This window comes from Malania oleifera, chromosome 3 (genome assembly GCF_029873635.1).
Source record: "Malania oleifera isolate guangnan ecotype guangnan chromosome 3, ASM2987363v1, whole genome shotgun sequence".
Classification (NCBI taxonomy): Eukaryota; Viridiplantae; Streptophyta; class Magnoliopsida; order Santalales; family Ximeniaceae; genus Malania; species Malania oleifera.
In genome coordinates, this window is record NC_080419.1 from 34855510 (window position 1) to 34873591 (window position 18082).

The following is an 18082-nucleotide window of genomic DNA, read 5'->3' on the forward strand; positions in this document are numbered from 1 at the left end:
CTAAATGTGTATACTAAGGTAGATGTGTGAATGTGCTTGAGTGGCTGGTTTTGTTATTGATTTGTGTTGTGGTTCATGTAAATTGCGATATAGCAGTAGTGGTATGAGGAGTCTGTTATATCGTACTTGATATAACCGTCATATAAAGTTAACAATGGTATGAGAAGGTCGTTATATAGGTGTTTATGTTAGGGGGTAAAACATTGGCAGTGGTGTGAGGAGCTTGTTTTACCTATTTACCATGAACAGGGTGGTATGTGTTGTAATCTGTGTGATGATTAGTCCTGTGTGGACTGTGTAACTTATGTGGTTGATTGTCCTGTGTGGACCATGTAACCTGTGTGGATGATAGTCCTCTGTGGACACGTATTTTATATGGATTAGAGTCTTGTGTGGACGTTGTGTTCTGTGTGGGTATGGACCCTGTGTGGGTGAGAATGTGGAATGGGTATATCCTATGTGGATTGATTGTGATATGTGTGTACATGTGGAACTTTGTGAAATGGTTATTATTGGTTACGTGTGACTTTAATTGCATAAGTATTTACAGTAAAATAGAATTCTCCACCCGAGGGCTTGCTAAGGAAAATAAGTGCTCTGATAATTATCTATGGTTACCAGAGCAAAGGGAAGTCATTTGTATGGGCGGGTGACCTTCCCTATTCTCGGAGACTTTACTTGGATACCTAACCCGAGGGCTTACTAAGAAAGGTGGGTGCCCTAGTGTTAGCACTAAAGGATAGGGAATCTACTTATATGGGCGGGTAGACTTTCCTATTCTCGAGAATCATCAGCAAAAGTAATCATGTATGTGTGTATGTGATTGGGTGACAGAGAAGTAGATAATGATGAAATTATGAATGCATTTTCTTGGCTACTATTGGTAGTGAAATACAATTATATGTATATTTATTGTGGAATTTATGATTTATTGTGTGATTATGAATACTGTTTGGGTTGTGAATTCTGCTTGGTTGAAAATACTAGTTGGTTGTGGATACTATCTAAATGTGTATACTAAGGTAGATGTGTGAATGTGCTCGAGTGGCTGGTTTTGTTATTGATTTGTGTTGTGGTTCATGTAAATTGCGATATAGCATTGGTAGTGGTATGAGGAGTTCATTATATCCTACTTGATATAACCGTCATATAAAGTTAACAGTGGTATGAGGAGGTTGTTATATAGGCATTTATGTTAGGGGGTAAAACATTTGCAATTATATGGGGAGCTTGTTTTACCTATTTACCATGAACAGAGTGGTATGTGTTGTAATCTGTGTGATGATTAGTCCTGTGGGAACTGTGTAACTTATGTGGTTGATAGTCTTGTGTGGACCGTGTAACCTGTGTGGATGATAGTCCTATGTGGACACATATTTTATATGGATTAGAGTCCTATGTGGACACTGTGTTCTGTGTGGATATGGACCCTATGTGGATATGGACCCTATGTGGGTGAGAATGTGGAATGTATAAATCCTGTATGGATTGATTGTGATATGTGTGTACATGTGGAACTTTGTGAAATGGTTATTATTGGTTGCGTGTGACTTTAATTGCATAAGTATTTATGGTAAAATAGAATTCTCCACCCGAGGGCTTGCTAAGGAAGGTGAGTGCTCTGGTAATTATCTGTGGTTACCAGAGCAGAGGAAGTCATTTGTATGAGCGGGTGACCTTCCCTATTCTCGGAGACTTTACTTGGATACCTAACCCAAAGGCTTACTAAGAAAGGTGAGTGTCCTAGTGTTAGTACTAAAGCATAGGGAATCTACTTGTATGGGCGGGTAGACTTTCTTATTCTCGGGAATCATCAGTAAAAGTAATCATGTATGTGTGTATGTGATTGGGTGGCAGAGAAGTCGATAATGATGACATTATGAATGTGTTTTCTTGGCTACTATTGGTAGTGAAATACAATTATATGTATATTTTGTAATTGTATATTAAACACTTTAGCCACACACTGTTGTAACTTATTTCTTCCTTACTGAGAGGTGTCTCACCTCAACAAATATTTAATCTTTTCAAGTCTTCCAGGTGATTGAGCTTAGATAACCCCAGGGCGGGGTTAGTTTTTGTGAGTGGATACCGGATCGATTATGTCTATAGTTTTATGTTTAATATATTTTATCCTGGTTATGTAATATAAAGAATGAGATTGTATTTTATGGGTCTGCATATGTAAATATAGAATTCTGGTATTTTGTTTGAGGTTATTGAATTAATTCTGTAGTGTGAATGGTATTAGAGACGTATGATTGGTCTCATAACACCCTGGGCCCCATGTGGCGGGTCCGGGGAGTTACAGTCTAACACATATGAGAACCTGGTTACAACTCTTACTTGGGGTGAAGAGACCCTGAATTTGGAAGAGGTGACAAGCGCGTTGTTGGGGTTTCATTATAGAATGAAAGTCTGCGATGAAATCTTACACGGGGAACGGTTTATGGTGAAGGGTAACCATGAATGTGGGAAAGGAAAATTCAGAAATGGGTTGAGTCAAAAATCTAGATCTCAATCCAAGAAGGAAAAGGACATCCAGTGTTATAAGTGCAGTGAAAAGGGGCACATCAAACTAGAGTGTTCGGATTGAAAGAAAGGGATTGTTAGCTTTGGTGTAATCCCAAGAGGGGGGATGAATTGGAGATTTAAAAAATTTCTTCCTAAGTCAACCAGTCTAGCAACAGTATTATGCACCCTAGGGGCAATCTAAGTATGTATGAAATTGCAGATATGATATATTAACCAAATTCAGTACATGCACTACAATTTCAGTATTTCTTAACAAGATACAATATCGTATCAATCAGATACGCAGTATATTCAGTAGGGAAATTAAATCAAACACAAAACAGAATATAATGCAAGAAATGTAAAAGTGACACTAAATATGATATTGGGGTTCGGCCAATACTACCTACATTACCGCCTTGGCTCATAAGCCCAAGGATTTCATTATGGCTCACTTAACGGGTGGAGCGGCACCTAATACAACCAGGTTAATTAGCATAGGGCTAACCTCAACATTTAAAAACAATCATACCGGGTTGGATTACTGCCCCCTCAAGCCACACCTGGAATACAACAGATATGAAAATTTACATACAAATAAAGTGCTTCTATACAAGCATATATGTACCACAATACAATCCAGATAAATATGTACTCACAAATGATATTGATTTAATGCTCAGGTGAGATCCAATGTGTAAACTCTCCAAAATATGTGAGTGAAAGTATATGTGAAAGTTTTGACCTTTGATTCAAGCTATGATATTCAACAAACAATTAATCAAAGGGGAGTTAAACACAATCCAAGATTAATATCTCAAAGTTTTTGTAAATGAAAAGCACAATAGATATTTTGGATTTGCAAAACCAATATCAAAGATTATGTGCAAGCTTTCAAGTCTTGCAATATGAGTGTCAAGACTAGCAAAAAGAAATCAAGATCTTCCCAATAGAATATTTATGAAATAAAATACTATGGGAAAGATCAAATAAGCAAGAACTCTCAAAATGAATTTTCAAAACCGTATGCTTTTGAGAGAGTAGTTGCCAAGGAAATGATATGTAAGAGTGTATGCACTAACCACAATCACTTCCATTCAATCTTGCAATTGATTTGCAAGAGATGGGAACAACTAACACTTTCTCTCACTTTCAAAATGATGTTTATAAGAAAGTATGAATGAGAGATTTCAAAATGTTAGTCGTCCCAACCCCGGGAGTATATAGTCTAGAGGGGGGATGAATAGACTCTTTTTGCGGAATGCGTATTTCTCTACAAAATAAAAAATCTTGGAAGGATACAAGAAATTATATCACAATATAAGTAAATGTAAATCGTGCACAAGACAAATAAAATGAAGAGAAGGGTAGAGAAAATTAATACCGGTATTTTTACGTAGTTCGGCACCAAGCCTACATCCACGCCTTGGGACCAACCCAAGGATTCCACAATCCACTAAGGAACTCCTTCAGTGGCGGAGAGGCCTTACAACTCAGGAACAAATCCCTACCACACTCACAAACAGCCTTCACTTGGAAACAAATCCCTAATCGCTCACAAAGAGCCTCTTCGATTCACAAAGAACCTTCACCAAACGGTTCACAAAGAAACTTTACAAGAAGATGATCGAAATACAATATGATGCTCCTAAAATGAGAAAATATTAAATACAAAGCAAACCTCACACTATCTCTCAAGTAATGAATCAAATATAAATATCAAGAGAGAATGAGCACTTGTGAATGAAGAACAACAATGCAAAGTGTTAGGTGCTTAGGTTTTGGTAAAAAGATGTTTTTCACTAAGAGTGATCAAAAGTCTTCAAAACCATGTTAATACACGTCTAATAGCTTGTATTTATAGCCCAAGAGCCAAAGGAGTCATTAACTAGCCGTTGGGGGGAAGAAAAGATATTTTATTTGGTAAACTAGTTGTTTTTCGCCCGTTAGCATCATTCTGCTCGTTGGATTTGTCGACTAGTCCCCTGCACTTGTTGACTAATCACATACTGCAACTTGTCAACGAATCTCCTGTGTTCATCAATGAGTGCCTTGAATTAGAAAAAATCATCAACATAAAAGTTGTGGCATTTTGTCTTAGCTTTCCAAGAACACCAAGATCTTCCTTTTTGGACTATTCTAAAAAAAGTTATGTCCAAAATACAGAAAGATATTTAGGACTCAAGGCTGCACTACGATAGTGACGATTGCTTTGTTTTTCTATATCAAAAAGCGTTTTAATGATTTAAAACATTCTTGGACAAAAGTTTATGAAATATATAAAGTCTAATGAAGATTAAAACTTGTCCAAGTGAGCTTTTCCTCAAATATAACATATCTTGAATTATGAAAGCATATTTGAAAGATCATTTAGATATCTTATATGCTTAATATATCCTTTTATAAAATATTTTTTACTTTCTTAACACTTTAGGACATAAAGCTTGTTTAGACACAAATGGGACCAAGTATGAAGAATCTTATGAAACCAAGATGTTTAAAACTTGTCCCTTTTGAAAACATGTTTGAGTTTAGGATTCATTCAACAAACTCTGTAAGTTTAACTTTGAAAATCATGAAAGGTGAGTTTGTGTTTATAACTTTAGTGCAATCCTATAAACTCATGTGTCATAGTATGCATGTGCATTACTCAACTCTAACTCAGAAATCAAGCAAGAAACAAAATGCAAGAGTTACAAAAAGTTCCTACCACATAAACAATCCTTATTACAAATAATTATACAATTAAGCTTCTAGTTGTGCATGCTTGGGTCCTTCCGAGTACGTGTTCTTTTGATCTTTCCTATTTGATGTCTACTCGGTCCGATCTTTGCTTCTCATTTGGTACCTCTGTGTATCCGACACTTTGTACCTGTACTAGATAAGATCTGCAAAGATGGAAAATACTAAGAACAACCAATAGGTTAATATCATCAAAACATATAAACCAAGATAGTGAAGCTGTCAGAGCTAACACAAAATATGAGCTTGGAATGGAAAGAATATAGCAAAAGAGTATGAAAATTTTGAGAGAAAAAATCTTAATCACTTTTGCTAATATTGTTGCTAATTAAGCCAAATGAAGTGCTATATATAGGTGGCACTTAAAAAGTAACCGTTGGGACTTAATGGGGATTATTAAAAATTTTAAAACAATTTACCATTAATTAACCCAAGTTACCGCAATTAAAATTATGGCAACCCGAGAGTTTCAGGCGCCTGACCTGAAGTTCGGTCGCCCGATCAGACACAACAAAAAAACTTATTTTTGAATGTTCAGGTGCCCGAATAAGGGTTCAATCTGCCGAACCGAAGGCGATTTCAAAAGACCGTGGTTTAGTCTCCCAATCCTAAGTTCAGTTTGCCGAACTCATGTGTTCGGTAGCCCAAGGCAAATTTAAAAGTGAAGTTCGGGCTGCCGAGTTGTTGAGAAAAGTCAGAATTGACATTCAGTCACCCGTGGAAGCTACGGTGATTTTTGGTTCGGCCGCCCAAAATCAAGTCAACTTTCTAACCGGTCAATAGTTCGGTCGCCCAAGGTGTTTTGAACACCAGGGGTTCGGTCACCCAAAACCTCACAAGTTTGGCCGTTTGCATCCTAACTTAATTTAATTGACTCCCTTAATAATATATGTGATATTGGGAACTATCTTACGTGTAAGTGTAAGGACCTAAGGTCTTTGAGTTAGCCCCAAAAATCCAACGTCGGTCGACCGAAGGGTGCCCTAAGGTCGTTCGGTCCCTATGGTCAATCAACGATCTTGTTGAGCATTAAACCCTATCATGCATGCAGATGCATTATTACAAACCATATTATTACAAACCAACTAAAAAATGAATGCAAATACAATAAAAAATAGGTCTTCATTCTTTCAATTCTTCAGACGCCATAAATGAGGCTTGATCTTCATAGTCTGTATGGTTTGCTTGAGTTCGTACCAATAGTGCATGCTTAGGATGAACCTGTTCAAGAGACTTAGTGCACAGGTGAGAAATATTGGTTTTGTCATAATTAAAATGGGATCAGACTCATAGAGTCAACAGGGAATCCTAAAAAGCAATAAGGTACTTCAAAATCAACAAATGTAGTTCAAGAAGGAAATTCATATTACACTGATGGTGCCACACCTTCAGTTTCTTCGGGGTCGGATCGCCTTAATGGCTCTTGGATCCTAGACTCCACATGTTCTTACCATATGACTCAAAACAAGGAGTGGTTCAGCACTCACAGGTTTAGTAATTATGGGCAATGATGTATCATGCAAAATCATTGGCATATAAAATCAAAATGTTTAATGGTGTTGTGATGATGCTCTAAGAACTCAATGTGATGTAAGACATATTTTGGACCTACGAAAGAGTCTAATTTCATTAGGCACTTTGGACTGTATGGACTCACTTACAAGTCCTAAAGTGGAGTTATAAAGGTGTGCAAAGGCAATCTAATAGGGATGAAAAGGCAAAAGTCAGATGGAAACATTTATTCACTGTTGGGTTGATACCAATTGGTGGTGGTGCATGTATCTTACTTAAAGGTGTAGGATGTGTGGGACTCTAACAAGTGCATCATAAATTGAACAAAATAGCTTATCATCATACATGTATTACAAAAATCTTGATCATATAATAATGATTTAGACTATAATTTTGCTAGACGTCTTTTATAAGGCAAACTCAATGAGTTAAAATGGACAGTAACTAACAAAGTTACACCTCAATCACCATTACACATGTCCTTGGCTCAATGATATTAATAAATGTAAACCTTTCAAAGCTAAAAGTCACAAGTTAAAATAACGAACACAATCCTTTTTCAAGTTGGGTAGTGGGAGTTCTTATCATCGATTAGACCCCAAATGTTGTTGGCTGTAGCTGAGGTACAAAATGAGCCAAGATATCATCAGCTAACCCAGTTCATAATTAAGGCCATGTAAGAATAACTTGTCAAACCAAACATCAAATTAAGGGCAAAATAAAGGTTCAAATCATACCAATGTACTAAACCAGAAAATTACACATGACCAAATATTTAACTAGTTATTAATTAAAGTTGTATACGTATGGGTTGGTGCATAATTAACATCAGCAATACCCAACCATCTCCCGCTTGAGAATATTGTTTTCTATTTCAAAAGAATATTTTCTGTTTCATTTTTATTCTCTTCTTCTATTAGTTTGTTGCCAACAAATATTTCTAGCTTGCTGCCTTGTATATATACAAGTATGCGATGACTGTTCATGTGACAACCCGAATAATAATGTGTTTTAAATAATAAAGAGGAAGGGAAATGGGAACAGTAACAGAAAGAGGAAGTCGACTTCATCGACGAACGCTTCACGTTCGTCGACGTCATTGAACTTTAAAAGGAATAACCGAGGGAATCATTAGGGCTTCATCGACGAATACAAAGGAGTCGTTGATGAAGGTATAAGAGAATTCGTCGACGAGGAGATATCGAGAGAGGTTTTTAAGCAGACTGAATTTCGTCGACGAGGAGTGGATTTCATCAACGAAATTATTAAAGGACTCGTCAATGAATGACGTGGCTCGTCAACGAATCCAGTCCTATAAATACTAAAAATCTGGATTTTTACTTCAAAGTTAAGCTAACTCTCTCCTCTCTCTCTCTCTCTCTCTCCTCTCTCTCTCTCTCTCTCTCTCTCTCTCTCTCTCTCTCTCTCTCTCTCTCCCCTTCGGCTCTCTCTCTCTCTTTCTTCAATTTCAAGCCAAATTTATGCCAGATCGACAATTTGAAGCCACCACGACGCTCCTAGGGAAGTTCTCTCCAAATCTGTCGAAGCGGATCGTTGGTGAAAGTAAGTTAGAAATCATCCCTGAATTGAGGTAAGGCTTTTTAAGCCAAATTTGGTCTTATGATAGTTATAGGAAATAATGTACACCTGAAAATACTGAAGTTTAGTTCTGCGAATTTTAATTTTTAGGGTATTGATCAGGAAATCCTACGGGGGTTAGACTAGAATATTTTGGGGGCTTTCTCAGTAGTCAGGTAAGGGAATAAACTAAAGTAGTTACTTTTCACCCAAATTATTATTATTTATGAGCAACTTAATTTCCTGAAAATATTTACAATATTTGAATATTATGAAATAAATGCACATTTGGGAAAAATACTGCTATTATCTTGAAACGTGTATATATGTATGAGATGCCAGAAATCATGATTTTTAGAATACAATGTATGGTTTTATACGACAAATGTGTGGCATGAATATTATTTTACGTGGAGAAATATTATGATATGATAATGATATGAATGAAGTATGTTTTGAGAAATTATGAAAGTATACAGTACATTATGACGTTGACAAATACATGATAAATTGATTATTTTCAAAATGATGTATTTATGTATGATTTCAGCGCGAGGCCATATTTATGAAACGATCGGCACGAGGCCGTATTTATGAAACGATTGACATGAGGCCGTATTTATGAAATGATCAACACGAGGCTGTATTTATGAAATGTTTGGCACGAGACCATATTTATGAAATTATGAAAGATGTTATATTATCATGCACTATATGTTATAAGAACCTGGATGTTAGTTTAGTTCAGTTCAGGTGTTTGGTACCGTAGCTTATAGATCAGAAATCTATGTTCAGATTAGTGCTAACCACCCCACGAAGGGGTGGGAGATGGATAGTCAATATGGCTTTTAATAGAGTGTGGATGTTCACCTGGCAGTCCAGACCAAGGTGCGGCGGACCCATCATACTTACAGACATTTTTGACTCGGCAGTGGTCAGCTAGCCATTGTCGGATCCCACCTTCGGGCTACACAACCCGTCATGGGGGGTAATACATGACACCAGCTGACTATTCATCCTAGATATGTTTTTCAGTATTATCAGTTATAACAGATGTTTTATGTATGATATGATTTATTAGTAAATGTGAAAGTATATGATTATTTAGCACGATATGATGAATATTTACAGAAATATGAAATGTACTGTATATGTAAAATTGCCTTAAATATTCATGTTGTCACACAGCTGTATTTAGTTTATTTCCCTTACTGAAAAGTGTCTCACCCCTGAAAATTAAATGATTTTTCAGGAGACCTTGAGAGACCAGCAGGTCGTGGCTGTCGCTAAGCTTATAGAGTTACCCCACTAGGAGGGTAATATTTTGTACTAAGATCAGGAGTATTTTTGTTATATGATCCTAGAGTTGTTTTGATATTTTGGAGGTTGTACATGAATAAAGCATTTTGATGATGTAGTAAACTCTGGTATTATGCTTTTTTTCGTTGGATGATTGAAATTTTATATTTACTGCTGCTTAGGTTTCCGCTGTGAATGACAGGTGTCCCCGTTACCCACGGGTTTGGGTTGACTTTTAAATTTATTATGTTTCATTTTATATTAAGTAATTTGAGGTCGTTACAGTTCATGCATAAAAAAAGGAATACAATAATATTTCAATTTATCTTCTTTGCTGTATTTTCTCCTGCTCTTCCTTTTTTTCTATCATGGTATCAAAGCATCTTTAGGACTTACGTCCCTTTGCTTGAGCTCTCAGCCTGAAGCTCGCAACACCCTCTTCATGGCTGATCTTCCCACTAGATCCTCCTCTCATCAACAATCGTCTGTTACTGTGCTTCCACCTTCCATCAATCTAATTACAGTTAAGCTAAACCATGACAATTATTTATTGTGGAAGGCGCAAATCATTCCTTATCTCAAAGGCCAGAATCTATATTGATACATTGATGGCTCTATCGTCCCTCCTCCTCCACTCAACAAACCATCATCTGAATATCTCGCCTGGCAACAACAAGATCAAGCCATCATCAGCTTTATGATTTCCTCTCTTTCTGAGACACTAATCGCTCATGTTCTCACGGCTACCTCTTCTCATGAGGTATGGGAAATTCTTGAAGATCTATTTGCTACAAAATCAAATGATAGTATCATGCAAGTTCAGTTACAGCTCACCACTCTCAAGAAGGGCTCAGATTCCATCGCTGAATACTACTGTCGTGCAAAGCTGCTTCAGGACTCTCTTGCCATGGTTCGTAAAATTATTTCATTGTCCGACTTCATAACTTTTCTCCTGGCTGGTTTAGGCTTAGATTATGACTCCTTTGTTAAGTCCATCTCCACTCGTGTGGATCCTCTCACACCTGCTCAAGTTTATAATTATCTACTTACGCATGAGAATAGATAAAATCATCAGAGCTCCACCCTTACAGCTTCCCCTGAGTTCTCTACTAACTCCACTCAGAAAAAATATGGGTCCAGCTTCTCTCGTGGTTGTGGCTTCTCATATGTCCAAGGATACTTCAGAGGTCGTACGTGGTGGTCGTGGCAGGCGTGGTGGTTGTCATTTCTCCTCCTCCCCTGTCCCTCTCTCACCCAATCGTCCTACATGTCAGGTGTGTCATAAGAATGGCTATACTGCTCTCACCTGCTACCACAGATTTAACTTTAACTACTAGTCCCCCCCCCTCCACCCTCTCTCTCGGCACATCTTACTTCAGGCCCACATCTTCAACAACCTACTCCCACTCCAGCTGACCCCAACTGGTATCCTGACTCTGCAACTACCCATCACTTCACCCATGACTTCTCCAATCTATCTCTTAACTCATCTGAATACAAGGGTGATGAACGGGTTCGTGTCGGTGATGGCTCTTCTCTTCTGATTCATCATGTTGGAAGCTCCACCATCCCATCTTCAAATGGGAGTATACATCTCTCCAAACTCTATCATGTTCATTTAATTTCTAAAAATTTAATTTTTGTTCAGAAATTGTGTGAAGATTATTCTGTATATTTTGAGTTTCACTCTTCCTTTTTTTGTGTGAAGGATTCCCATACCCAGAAAGTTCTCCTTCACGGTCCTACTAGGGATGGCATGTACGTGTTTCCATCATCTTCACCTCAAGCTCATGTTGGTAAGCATGTCTCTCCCTCTTAGTGGCATGCTCGGCTAGGCCACCCTTCCATTCAACTAGTCCACAGAATAATCTCTCATATGTCTCTGCCTACCACTTCCTCGTCATCCTTGGGTTTATGTTCATCGTGTTGCAAAGCCAAACTACATCAGCTTCCATATGGCAAATCGCCTCATCGTTCACCTACTCGTCTTTCTCTTATTTTCTCTAATCTTTGGGGCCCTACACTATTACTCTCTCGTGGCAATTTTCGTTATTATGTTTCATTTGTTGATGACTATAGTAGATTTACTTGGATTTTTCCATTAAAATGTAAATCTGATGTCGTTTCAACTTTTCTATTTTTTAAACACCATGTAAAGACCCTCTTTAATACAAAAAATTGTTCATTACAATCTGATTGGGGTGATGAATTCTGAACTCTTAATATTGTGTTAAAATCCTTTGGTATTTGCCATCACATTTCGTGTCCTCATGCTCACTCACAAAATGGTTCGGTTGAACAGAAACACAGACACATTATGGAAATAGGTCTTGCTCTTCTCTCTCATTCATCCTTACCTCACTCTTACTGGTCTGATGCATTTGTCACTGCTGTTTTTTTAATTAATCGCCTCCCCACTCTCATATTAAATAACAAATCCCCATTTGAGGCATTATTCATCACAAACCTGATTACACGTTTTTAAAAAATTTCGGTTGCCAATGCTGGCCTAATTTGAGGCCATATAATAATCACAAAATAAGCTTCAGATCTCTTCCATGTGTCTTTCTTGGATATAGCTCTTCTCATCGTGGCTATCTGTGTTTTCATGTTCCTATTGTCGGCATGTACATCTCCCGGGATGTTCTGTTTGATGAAAATATTTTCCCATTCTCTACTTCCCACTCAGTTGACTTTTCGCAATCCACGGTCCAACCCAACCCATATCATGTTTCCTTTCTCCCCATTTCTATGCTTCAGCCCATTGACTCTTTGTTCTCTACCCACTCATCCTCTCAACCCAGCCCACCTATCTCCCCTACTGCCACTTGGCCTCCAACCCACTCTCCCTCTCTTGGCTCCTAAGCCCAAATTCCCTCTGTTGTACCCGACCCCTCTCTTCAGTCTAGCCCATCCACTCCAGTTTCTAGGGCGTCTCTCGATCCCCCTTCGTCATCATCCTTCTCACCACCTACTTCTCTTTCCTGCCCTACAATCCCCTCCTCATCGATATATCCTATGTAAACTAGAGCCAAATTCAACAAGTTTTGCCCTAAACTCCGAACTGATGGCACCGTTTTATAGCCTCCGCCTCGCGGCCATACCTCTTTGGTTGCTATTCCAAAGGAGCCAACCTCTGTTACTCAAGCCTCCGGTTTCCTGAATGGCGGCAAGCTATGCAGCTAGAGTTTGATGCACTCATGTCCACCAATACCTAGTCACTGGTTCCTCCTTCCTCCAATCAGAATGTTGTTGGATGTCGATGGATCTTTAAGACTAAGCATCTATCCAATGGTTCCATCGAGCGACGTAAGGCACGCCTGGTTGCTAAAGGTTACAGTCAGCTTGCAGGTTTTGATTACACTGAAACATATAGTCCTGTAGTCAAACCTACTACTATTAGGTTGGTTCTCTCAATCGCTGTTTCATCTGGTTGGCTGATTCATCAGTTGGACGTTCAAAATGCTTTTTTACATGGTATTCTTGATGAGCACGTCTTTATGACTCAACCGCCTAGGTTCATACATCCTCAATTACCTCACTATGTCTGTAAACTCAATCGGGCTCTATATGGTCTCAAACAAGCTCCCTGTGCCTGGTATGCACGACTCAGCTCTCGTTTGCTAGAATTGGGGTTTACTATTCAAAATTAGATGCCTATTTATTTATTTATTTATCATCATCAATCAGTAACTGTGTACTTCCTTGTCTATGTTGACGATATTTTGCTCAAAAAGACGAACATGCTTAACTGCAAGCCGGTCAGCACCCATATGTCTTCATCCACAAAGTTATCTGCTTTTGACTCCACTCATGTACCTGATTCTACGTTATATCGTTCTGTAGTGGGCAGTTTGCAATACTTACTCTTCACCAAGCCAGACCTCGCATTTTCTGTCAATCATGTTTGTCAATACATGCATGCTCGATGTGTATCTCATTGGCAGAGTGTTAAGCGCATTTTACGCTATTTCAAGCATACTTTTCATTATGGCTTACTTCTGCAATCTTATACACCCTCATCTTTGGCTACCTACACCGATGTCGATTGGGCAGGGTGTCCAGATGACAGAAAGTCAACTGGCAGTTATTGTGTCTTTTATGGACGCAACTTAGTGTCATAGAGCTCAAAGAAGCAATCTACTATAGCTAGGTCCAGTACAGAGGCAAAATACAAGGCTTTTGCTCATGGAACTTGTGAATTATTGTGGTTACAATCTCTCTTATCTGAATTGGGTATTTTCTCATCCTCACCTCCAACACTTTATTGTCATAACTTGGGAGCGACTTACCTCTCTATGAATCCTGTGATGCATTCTCACACCAAACATGTAGATGTTGACCATCACTTTGTACGTGATCGGATTCAGGCCAAAGCCCTTCAGGTTTCATTTCTCTCAAGCGAGGATCAGCTTGTTGGGCTTTTGTGGAGCCCAGTTGTGTTTTAATTTGGGTGCCACCTCGACCCCTATTTATTTGAGTACTGCTTGTACTTGTGAGCGTTGCCCCCGGGAAAAATTTTTGGAGCCCATTCGGAACGGAACCCTAGGCCCAACATATAAAAGGGATTGCTTTCGAGTGATTAGGGTTGGCGTGGTTGTACCTGCGAGAGAGCGAGAGGGAGAGCATTATATCGCCGCACTTTTTGTGTTTTCTTTCTGATAATATTGAAATCCCTACAACTCCGTGGACGTAGGCAAAATTACCGAACCACGTAAATATTGTCTTGTGCGTGAGATTGATTTTCTTTGGCGTTATTTTTTCTTTATTTTGTTTCTCACAGGTTTCGGGAATTTGTTCCTTATTCCCAACACAGCTAGCTGATATTTTCACAAAGCCCTTATCATCTTCCAGATTTGCTTCTCTCAGATCGAGCCTCACTATTCTTCTAGACCTGCTAGGCTCGCAGGGGCGTATCAGCAATACCCAACCATCTCCCGCTTGAGAATATTGTTTTATGTTTCAAAAGAATATTTTCTGTTTCTTTTTTATTCTCCTCTTCTGTTAGTTTGTTGCCAGCGAATATTTCTGGCTTGCTGCCCAGTATATATACTGGTGTGCGATGGCTGTTCATGCATGAAAAAAGGAATACAATAATATTTCGATTTATCTTCTTTGCTGTATTTTCTCCTGCTCTTCCTTTTTTTCTATCAAACTGCAAATGCTAGAAGAACAAAATTAATTACCGGTTCAGATTAAAAGAATACAACCCTTTTAGGAAGGAGATAAGAGTTCTCTGCACATCAGATGTTTTGCCTTTCGGTCTATATCATCACGTTGTCTTTATTCTTATCTCATCTGCTTACTCTCCAAAGCGACAAATGTCATCTCATGTCACTGAGATTTTGCAACTGGCCGGGAATGGAAATTTGGCAGCCGAAATGGTGCAACTGCACTGGTTATAGCACAATCTTCTATGCATTTCTTTTTAAGAGAAGATAAAACATGAGCCATGGCATAAAAATGAAATAAAATAATAAAAAGAGTAGAATATTCTTTCATTAATTTCAGGTTGTGGAGTCTGTGGAGAGTACCATTTTGTGTGGTGGGGGGTGTAAGGAATCTCATGTATAATATAATGCAAAGGCATCTTAGCCCACTTTCAAGTTTGATCCCCGCCCTTTTCATACTTCCTTTTTTTGCAGTTCTGCTATACTGCGCGCAAAAGAAACAACACGTACTCTGGAAAGAAAAAATCTTGGCTATAAAGCTAGAGGAGATCTCCTCTCAGCTGTGTGCATGTGTTTAGCTAGGCTAGCACATAACTAACCAAGAGATGGGAGAGGGGAAGGAGATAGCAGGAGGGGGAAAAGTAATGGATGTTAGTCTGAAGGAGCTGTCAAGGAAGCTTGAGGAATTTGCCATGGCTAGAGACTGGGAGAGGTACCATAGTCCCAGGAATTTGCTCCTTGCTATGGTAACTAAATTTTATACACATATGCCCCCTAGTCTGCCTCCTACAAATTATAATTAATTAATTTCCTATATTAATACTGGCATCATCATTTTGACATCTCAGAGTTTTAATTTAGTCATCATCTTCTTTAATTTTTAACCATATATACCAAAGTTTGCTGCATGCATGTTCATATGCATTAATTTGTTTCTGGTGACAGTTCATCTTCCTGCCATGAAAATTAAATGCAACATTTTTCTTCTATGAAGTAATATTTGAATGTTTACTAATATACGATCAAGACTCCAGCTTTAACAGAAAACCCCATCTTTCGAGTGCTGAAGCCTTTTTCCTTATCATATTACTGCAAAGCCTTTCTTTTTTCGTTTGCAATTTTCTTAATTTGTTGTCATCATCGACCTCTTTCTTCTTCTTGATACTCTAAAAGAACATTCATTCTCAAAATTAATGTATTGATATAATATCACGCATGCCATATAATGCTAATAATACATCATCATCCATATAGGATATACATGGATGGCATCAAATAATTAAGTTTTAGATATGCATGCAGCATAAAATTAATAAATATTTTTGTTTTGATGGACGGATGTGGATGCGGGATGAATACGTAGGTCGGAGAAGTGGGGGAGTTATCAGAGATATTCCAATGGAGAGGGGAGGTGGAGAGAGGGTTACCGGACTGGGAGGAAGCAGAGAAGGAGCATCTGGGAGAGGAGCTGTCTGATGTGCTGCTGTATCTCGTAAGGCTGGCTGATATGTGTGCCATTGATCTTGCTGATGCTGCCTCCAAAAAGCTTCTCAAGAATGCTGTTAAATACCCACCTACTACTATTGCTTAGTTAAGCTCTTTCAGAAGCTATTCTATCAGCCGCTTACTGGCAAGACACTGCTTAAATGCCCTTCAAATTAATATATGTTCACAATGAAACTAACTCTCTCTCTCTCTCTCTCTCTCAATTGTAAATACTGAATATATAAATATAGGGAAATAATATTGGCACTCAAAAAAGAAAACCCCATTGGCACTCCATCATTCTTTTCTTGACAAATTTGTTACAATTTTGTGGGCTCGCAAGTATTTCATAGCCTATTTTTATAAAACTTGATCAAATTAAAAGCTTGTGGAATTATTAATGTAAATCCAATGACACTATTCCTTTTTTCCACACATAATAAAATGACAAATTTGTCTCTCTGTTTTTTTTTTTTCTTTACTTTTCCCTGGTAGAGTGAAATCAAGGAACAAAAGTAAAAGTCAAAAAGTCAAAATAGTCATTTAATGCTCCTATAAATAATTGTAGTGTGTCCTTGGTAATTTTTGAAGTGCTAATAAAAGTAAATGCATACCCACAAAATTATTTCAAGTGCCTGGATAAATGATTTAACATTTTTATTTTTAGATATATAAAAAGAGAGTTATTGTTTGCAAATCAAAAAGATTGCTTTCATAGGCACTGGTGACAGTGTTAGTCCCACAATATTAAAAAGACTTTCATTTTTATCTTTTTGTTTTTTGGTTTTTGTATTTGTACAAAGGCAAAGTAAATTATGACAATAAATTTGCTTAAAACGACTATTTTCTATTTGTATGATTGATTTTCAATTGTTTTTAAAAAAAAAACTAAAGTTAGATTTTATGATTTTATTTTTAGTTATTTTGATGATGTATTTTCATAATATTTTAATACGCTTTAATTTGTTCATCTGATACATACTTTTTTAATTAAAATTAAATGATAATTTTTTAATTAAAATTAAATGACCATGTGAATTTAAAATATAATTAAAATAAAAATCTCCATAAATTTTCTTTAAGTTTTAAAAAAATAGTAAATCATGTATTTTAAGATTGTTCTTGTAGCATTAAAAAGTGAATTTTGAAACGTAATAATAAAGTAAATAATTATATATGATAATTCCTAATATTATTAAATTTGTGTCCTTTTTGTATTTTTTATTATTTAAACTATATTTTTAATTGTTATTTGATTTAAGAATAAAAATGAGCATTTGTTCAGTCACGCTTTTGACTTTTTCTAGTTTTAAAATATTAGTCAAACGAGTTACCAATGTTTAGTTGTTTATTTTTATTTTTAGATTTTATTTTCATAATTTTTAAAATATTATTTTCTCCCACGGTATGGCGCGGTGGAAAGGCATTAGCAAGTAAGAATGAGCATCGGGAGTTCAATTCTAGATAGATATACTCACGGAACCAGGGGTACCTGTAGATAGTAAGAGGTTACTCATTGAACCAGTGGAGACCATGGATGGTGAGAATTCGCTCTGTGAGTCAGGGGGGATCATGGATGGTGAGAGTTCTCTATGAGCCGGCGAGGACCGTGGATGGTAATGGAGATGTGTCCCAGGGGTCAAATTGGCCGAACGTCCAACTGATGCATAGAAGCCGTGTCTGCATCAGGACTTTACCCTGATCAGCGAGACCTGAGGACGGAGGACACTAATCCGTAGGTTTGGTACCGCACCAGGGGGTCCAAAGTGCTCGTTGGTGGT

The 18082-nt window shown here is 37.6% G+C and overlaps 1 protein-coding gene across 1 annotated transcript; it reads left to right on the forward strand.

The window, feature by feature from the left end:
* Positions 1 to 15409: 15409 nt before the first annotated feature.
* Positions 15410 to 16407, forward strand: LOC131151267 (uncharacterized). The gene is made up of 2 exons (XM_058102521.1): positions 15410 to 15562; positions 16180 to 16407. The coding sequence occupies exons 1-2, from the start codon at positions 15422 to 15424 to the stop codon at positions 16405 to 16407; spliced, it is 369 nt and encodes a 122-aa protein (XP_057958504.1). The 5' UTR covers positions 15410 to 15421.
* Positions 16408 to 18082: the final 1675 nt, after the last annotated feature.